The sequence below is a fragment of the Octopus bimaculoides genome, chromosome 1, assembly GCF_001194135.2.
Source record: "Octopus bimaculoides isolate UCB-OBI-ISO-001 chromosome 1, ASM119413v2, whole genome shotgun sequence".
NCBI lineage: Eukaryota > Metazoa > Mollusca > Cephalopoda > Octopoda > Octopodidae > Octopus > Octopus bimaculoides.
In genome coordinates, this window is record NC_068981.1 from 138,167,998 (window position 1) to 138,176,466 (window position 8,469).

Sequence of the window (8,469 nt, forward strand, 5' to 3'; positions counted from 1 at the left end):
AGAAAGTTATAGAAGTGATTCAAGAGTTGAAGTCGAAAGATTCGTACAATTGCCTGTGCAGTTGTGCGTGTGTGGATGTAGGTGAGGGTGTGTTTGTGTGTGTGTGTGTAGATGTAGGTGAGGGTGTGTGTGTGTGTGTGTGTGCGCGCGAGTTTGTGTGTATGGGGGGAGTGTGTGTGAGTATGTATGCATTTATGTGTGTGTTTGTGGGTGGGTGTGGATGAGTGTGTTTGTGCGTGTGTGTATCTGAGTCTGAGTTTGAGTGCGCGCGCGTGTAAGTATATTGTTACTGCATTGTAACAATTGTTGTACATGAGTTAGCAAAGACAATACAGTTGGTAAATATAATAGAAATATGTGCCATACCTTGTCACAATCACAATCACATATGTATTCTACTTGTATCTCCAGTTTACCCTTAACTCCACTAGGATTAATTGTGATTGTCTGGTTTTGCTTTTGAGAACAATCCCCGGCAGTTAAAACGGCTTTAAACTCAATCTAAGGAAAATAATAACTTACATTAATCAATCAGTCAATACATACACACATAGATACATACATAATACATACATACATACATACATACATAAGATATGTAAAACTTTCCAAAAGTTTAGCACATAAATACATATGCATGCATCTAGACATGAAAATATATACATAAAAACGCATCCATAAAACAAACACACAAATCTGCGCATAAATACATATGCATACGCCTAGACATGAAAATATATACATAAAAACACATCCATAAAACAAACATACAAATCTGCGCATACACTAACACCAAATACTGCACACACACACACACACATATGCACAAATACCTAGATGATGTTGATAAAAGTTCCAATGAAGGCGCCTTGAACCTATGTTAGAGTCCGGCTCTTTCTCTATTGATAAGAAATACAGAAATGAAACTGATTGATAACATACATACATATATACATACATACATACACACATACATACATACATACCAGATACAGAAGTTTCATAATTAAAGCTTTGTGGTGAAGTATTTATCGCAGTTTAAGAATCGATGTTTTGGAACCAGGATTTGTATAAAATCTATTTATCTAGCGACTTCATCACTGTCAGGGATTCATCATAAATGATATCTTATAGAAAATTCATACATTTTATATATACGTGGGTTGAAAAAAAAAAAAAAAAAAAAAAAAGGCAGACGTGGCTGTGTAGTAAGAAGCTTGCTTCTCAACCACATGGTCCAGGGTTCATACCCGCTGCAGGGCACCTTGAGCAAGTGCCTTGTACTATAGCCTCGGGCCGACCAAAGCATTGTGAGCAGATTATTAGACGGAAACTGAAAGACGTCCGTCCGTCCGTCCGTCGCGTGCGTGCGTGCGTGCGTGCGTGCGTGCGTGCATGTGTGTACACGTATATTAGGAATGATCTACGATATACATTCAACTAACCACACTACTGTGCTTAATTCCATCGCATGTTTTCGTCTCAGTCCATTTCTTTCTGAAATATAAATTGTAAGAAATATAATACATGAAAACATTCAAAATCATAATGTGAAAGAAAAAATTAACTGTACTGATTTCTTTACTTTTGTAATGACTTAGTGTGAAAGAGTTAAGTGTCAATGAGGTTATTTATTTCCTTCGAAAATTCGGGGTGGAAGGACATGGTTATATAGTCCCAGGGATAGCAAGTTCGAATCCTTGTTACAAAGGAGACTTAGTTAAAGGCACCCAAAGGTCAGGTGATGATCTTAAACCAGATGTCGGATCCGCTCCTACATACCTCTACACACTTTCCGTTAACCAAATTCAACTCCCAATGCTTTTGTCGTTTTAAAGCTGATGTAAAAGATACTTGCCTATGTCTCACTCAGTGGATTCGGAGCTGATATTATGTAACATCAAAGGAAATTTCTTAAGCGCACATATATATATTTGTCCATTAAGAAATATTTTAGACTTTGATGATTATTTTACATACTAAATCGATATAAAAATTAAAATGAACTTCAAGCTGTACTCCATATGCAGCCAGAATTGTCACATTGCAGCACGTCTCAGAACTTTCACAAAATAAATTTTGCGTGGCTTTTCTGCATTATTCAAATAATAAACTTCTGCAATACTTTAGTTTGAAAAATTAGAAATATTTAGTAGAATAATGTAATTCAACGGGAAACATTTTTAGTTTGTTTTTTTTTTTGTTTGTTTGTTTGTTTATTGTTTATAAATTGATATTGTCTGATTCACAAATAGTTTCATCCAAGTAGCAAAAAAAAAAAAAAGGTAATGTGTTTTATGCGAATTTATATACCAGGTTGAATCAAAATTTTTTTTTTCGACCAACACCTCCATAAATTCAGCCTTCTGAACAGACGCTGTCAAAAGGTTCGTCATTAAGTGGCCAATGACCAGGCTCAACGACGTGCCAACATTTACAAACTGTTACGTCTTAATACTACACAGTGGCTGTGTGAGCTATCTCATCCTCGTCGCCACTGTTATGTCTCAACGCTACTGCTATCTAGTACCTTCAGATGATCTCTACTCAACCGCTATACAACTGCTACTCAACTGCTACTCAACACTCCTACCACGGCCAGGCTACCTCGATTTATATGTCTTGGGAGATCCTACTTCTTTGCCTGGGAGTGTCGACACAACACAAACAATAGCTGGCAAAACATTGAGATGCCCATTTTGGGCAACGGAATGTTACTGGAGATGAAAATGCATCCACTTTCTTAATCCTAATAAGAGAAATCAGTGGCTTCGACCGGGCAGGGATACAAAACCTGTTGTCAAACAAAGACGGCTGGAACAGAAGGTATTTATTGTGTGTTTGGTGAAATTTCCAGAGAGTGCTGCATTTTGTCCTGCGTGGTCATTCTGTGAGCGCTAAACGAAATAATCAACAACTGCAGTGACTATATGATGCTTTGAAATCCCGCTCCCCAGCTGTGGGAGTACGCGTCAATCGAAGACGCGCACTCTTACAGCATGATAATGCCCCAGTACACACTGCCGAGCACAAACTGGAGGAACTTGACTGGTTGGAAGTGCTACCTCACTCTGCCTATAGTCCAAACCTTGTACCATCAGATCACCACCTTTGATGAGCTATGGCTCATTTCCTGCACGGAAAGAGATTCAACAACAGATGCAGGAAGATTTTTGCCTTGAAAGCTGCTAAATGTTATAAGCCTGGTATCGAGTTTCTGGCACAACGATCATAACAGACAATAAAATATGATGGAATATATTTTGATGAATAAACGCTTTACATATGTAGCCTGTTTGAAATTTTAATTAAAGCTTAAATTACAAAAAACTTTTGACTCAGCCTGGTACTGTATTAATAGTATTACAAATTCTCAACTAAATGAGTCATGACATAGAAAGTTCGTGTTCTTTAATAGTTTCGATTTTTATTGTACTTTGTTAAAATTACGTTACTATAAATGTACCTATGTTTAGTATGGTTTCCGTAAATACTGGAAGGTGATTATGTTTCAGTGAAAAAGCCTCTATGTGGTTGCTAGGCATGCACGATGTAACAGAGAAAATATAGTTTCAATCGTACAGTACCGCCTAAAATAAGAAAGTGTGTATGGAATAATGGATTCCAAGGGATATTTATAATGAAAAGAGAGGACAAACAGATTATGTGTGAAACGAAGACAGAATGATCGTGACTGAAATGCCTTTCATCAACATAATCAGCTCTGATTTGGAGTTAAATAACAAGATAATTATGAATAATACGAGAGATTTTCTATGGATATTCATACATTTATTATTTATATCTTAAATTTTTAGCTGCTTCCATTAGATAGCAAATTGTTAGCACGTCACACACTAAATAGTATAAAATTTATATGCACGATCATAAATAAGAACTTTCTGACAAATTGCAAGTTTTGCATCATATTGGCAAGCGTGTTTTCTTTATACTTATTTGATTAAAGTCTGGTGAAAGTGAACTGAAATGTTGGAGTTTCAGTAGACAGAGATGTCATAAAGGAATTTCAAAGCGTTTCATTAAATTAAAATTTTTAGATTCGTGATCATCAGAGTTTTTAATCAAACGGAGAAAATTTAAAGATGTCGATAAATGTCAGATGTTTCAGAAACCGGAAAAATAAATTGAATTTCAAATGAATTTAATATCATCTATGTGTGTGTGTATTATGTAATATAATTCTCTCTTATTCATAATATATTATGGAACTGAAGACGCATCTGTGTAATGCATTACACTGTCTAGAGGTTTATTACATCTCAGAAACAAAAAAATAGATAAATAAACGAGTTCAAATAAGTTTTAAACCCATATCAGTCAAACGTACGTATAGTTGATTCAGGTTTTAAAACATAGTTTAACATATTTGGAAAAATATACAGGTAAATTTGAATACTATTTTAAATTAAAGCTGGAATGAATTCGGAAAAAAAATCTCTACCTGGATATAAGCGAGTTTAACTTCAAGTAATATATCGTTTCACACAACACATTTCTTGAAGCTAAACTTGAATGTTTAAGATGAATTTACTATGATGTAGTTATATATTGCGTAGAATTGCCTGAGTTATTTCACATTTCTACAAACTTAATGTCATTGACTGTTACAGTTTTCTATTGAATTCAAACTTGGTTTTAAAAAAGACAGTAAAAAAATTAGAAGTATTGTGAGAATATTATCAGAATATTAAGAATTCTATATCTTTTAATAGCATAAATTTTGTAAATATGAAGAAGCAGACTTATAGCTGTGTGTGGTGAAACAGGATAACAAGGTTTAATGTGGTTCTTCATAACGATTGTTAATTTCAGATAAATATTAGATCAATAATAAATCGTATTAAGAATAAATATTCCAGTCATCGTTATTAGATCAATATTTGAATAGCAAACCATATACATATACTTTCAGTAAAAGATATTTTCTTACATATATCACCTGAATTATTTTGCAGCAATCATTAAATTTGAGGAGATAAAATTTTCATCTCTACATGTTTTTAGTAGGAAGAAAGACAATATGTAAACTTTTATTTAAGATTAAACATAGAATTTAGAACACTCTTTTTTATATAATAAGTATCATATTACAGATTCAAATAGGGAACATAAGGTTGTTGAGTTCTTAAACTTCTTTCAACTAACACTTCAGTGGTAAACACGCAGTGAGTCAGCATACTGTTATATGTATGTGTGTGTATGTATAAACACGCACACGCACACACACACATACATAATATATGTATGTGTATATATATATACATATATGTATGTACATAGTAAGAGCAAATAAATCTTTATTGCATCTTAAACTGAAATATTTAAAAATATATTCTGAATTTGCTATAAAATAGTAAGCTACTTTCAAAAGTATACTTGTAAAATATAAATAATATAAATTATATCCAATCAAATTATTGGAAATGAATATGCAGAGTTTTATTCAACTTCGAATTATTACTAAGATTACTTAGATCTTATTACCGGTGATAGAATTGTATAAACGATACGAAATACTTATATCTTCTGTAGTAGCAATCATAAATTAACTATTAAACATCACAAAAGTTAGAATATATTTTGTATTATGCAGTATATTTTGGATAAGCCAATATACTTAATACCCGTTCTTTGAAGTTATATTTGAGCTCAACAGCATTAGGTAACGGAATATATGTTAGTTCAACACATCTTCCGATGCTTTCAGTCGTGAATTGTTATTAATTAACTGCGTGATTTAAGAGTATTCAGGAATTACTCCTTTCCTTGTAGAAAAGCTATTGGTTTCAAATTTTGGTACAAGGTCAGCAAGTTCGGAGGAGGGGGCCAAACCAATGACATGACCCCAGTGTTCAACAGTTAGTTATTTTATCGACCCGGGAGGATGAAGGGAAAAGTCGACCTTGGCGGAATTTGAACTCAGAACGTAAAGATGGATTCTGCCAGCTCGCTGCCTTCTTGTAGACAAAATATTATGGTTTTGACAGGTAAGAAATAGCAACTCTTTGGACGGTTGTCTGTCTCTCTACCGTGACGACCAGCTATCACTTTTAAACAACCCTGACATAAGTTTAAAAGTAATATCAGTTTCTATCTGCATACTGGTACCATGTAACCCATCACAACTTATCCCTTGGTCGGTGACTAAGCCTGATATTTCAAATTGACTTGGTGAATAAAATGTACGTATTGCAAAACACAATTAAGATAAGACCTGTCAAAGACCTGCTCTTAGATGTGACAACAGTGAAGTATATCTGGAGAGGAGACTGACGTCATTAGGTCATTTGCCTATTGAAATACACATGCCGTACATATACGAGCCTCCTTATTATGTAGATTTTATATGGATGAAACATGTAATATATGTATATCTAGCAACATGTATTTATAGTTTACAATACATTAAGCCATTACCTACTAGTGATCTCGTATGAGATCACTTAAAAATTACAAATTTCGTAATTATCTGTCAATATTTACACATATCTAACCTTTTTATTATATCTACTAGGTATATTTCTCTGATATTCAAATGAAGTTTACTAATTTTTCACCCAATATCTCGCTTATTTCTATTTAAAATGTTATTTTGAAATGTTATTTTAATCATTCCAGCGTGTTTCTAAGGCTGTTTTATTCTAGAAATCAAAGTTTCATTAAAAAAATTCCAGTTAATAGAATTATGGGAGGTAATGGGTTAAAGGAACAGGTTGCGTAACAAAGGAATAGAAAAGACGATGACTTACCCGTCACACTTTACAAGGAAGGTAATATTGATGCCCTTATTTAAAACAGCCATTGTCACAGAAGATGAAATATTCTGAAAACAGTGAATAAAATCCTCAATTTCAATAAATGAATTTTAATCAATTTGGTCCGTTCACAGTTAATGTTTTATGAAATGAAAGATATAAATTATTTGGTATTTTGCAGACAAGAAAATAAATTTTGAACGCAGTGAAGGAGTGGTGACAGTAAAGAGAGGGCATATCCCCTTATAAGACGGAAAAAAAAGTTGCCAGCAGGTGGCCTTTCTGGCAACGTTTTGCTCACAGCTATACTGCGTCCGAAATTTACTTTCTTGTCTGCAAAATGCCAACCACATTCGGCGCTTTCAAAGTTTGCTTATAGAATAAATTATCTGTTTATATTTTGTGATAAAATATCTTTAACCACTTTAGTTTGAATTAGATCAATATTTTTACTTGTTTTTTTTTTTTTACTTGTCTATTACAAAAGTGGGATACTTAAACTTAAGTCATATTTGCCTTAATAGCCAACGGTATATTAGGTACATATCTTTAGATAGAAAGATAGACCCGCACTCCCATACACACACACATATGCACATATACGGTGTCGTACTGTATATCATGAAAACAAAATTATTAAAGCACCAATAAGCTATTAATATCATAATACTGCGTATAAATTTTACATAACATATACATTATATTTCATCATTTATGCAGTCACACCTTTATTTTCATATATCAACCATTATATATCTATCTGCCTATCTCTCTACCTGAGTCATTAGTATGTCCACATACCAGAAATGGACAGAATGGATTATCTTGTGAATACAATCACACATCACCACATTCATGTCTTATTGTTGAGATAGCTTTCAGCTAACCAAACATTGTCCGTATACCGAATTAAACATAGAAAATGCATTAAAATAAATCGCGGAACCTTATAGCTGTCAGTTATAATGTCAGCAATTGTTGATGTTTCAGAGTTGAAGTCACTGACGTAGGAGGATTCTATTTTACGGCTTAGTTTCTCGTAAAGATGAATGTATTCTTTACTGGCCACTGCAAATATTGTTGTCACTTGCTTTAATGACAATGCATTAGCAATTTGTTGAATGGAAGGATAATCCTGTAAACAGAAAAGAATAATGCATATGTATGAGTGTATTTAATTTGTAAGAATAAATTTCAAGTCAGATCCTGCAACGATCAGAATTGTGCTTTACAGTGTAAGCAGGAACACAAATACACATAAATATGCACACATACATGTGTACGTACCCACACATATATACATACACAGATGCGCAAATATACATATATATATGTATAAGTGTATATATATGTATGTATAAGTGTATATATACGTATGTATAAGAGTATATATAAGCATATACATACATATATACATACACAGAGTGAGAGAGAGAAAGGGAGAGTGAGGGAGTGGACAAACAAAGAAGAATTACTGGCGACATTGAGTTAGTGTTGTAAGTAAATAAAAACAAGTAAACTCAGCTCAACGTAACTGAAAGTTTCGTGGTAGCAGATGGGTGTCTCCATCTTTTGCATTTATATATATACTTATATATTTTATATGTATTTATATATTCCATATGTAGCTTATATATATGTTATGTGTGCATTTATGTTTATATATATACATATATATATATATATATATATA

The 8,469-nt window shown here is 33.2% G+C and overlaps 1 protein-coding gene across 1 annotated transcript in view; it reads right to left on the minus strand.

Annotated features, from left to right (window-relative positions):
* LOC106875684 (integrin beta-1) overlaps positions 1–8,469 on the minus strand; it is a 71,092-nt gene that overhangs the window by 21,720 nt on the left and 40,903 nt on the right. Inside the window, exons 9-12 of the mRNA XM_052971058.1 lie at positions 7,723–7,911; positions 6,771–6,844; positions 1,446–1,497; positions 367–501 (exon numbers count right to left, since the gene is read on the minus strand). Coding sequence (XP_052827018.1) covers positions 367–501; positions 1,446–1,497; positions 6,771–6,844; positions 7,723–7,911 — 450 coding nt within the window. The remainder of the gene's footprint in view (positions 1–366; positions 502–1,445; positions 1,498–6,770; positions 6,845–7,722; positions 7,912–8,469) is intronic.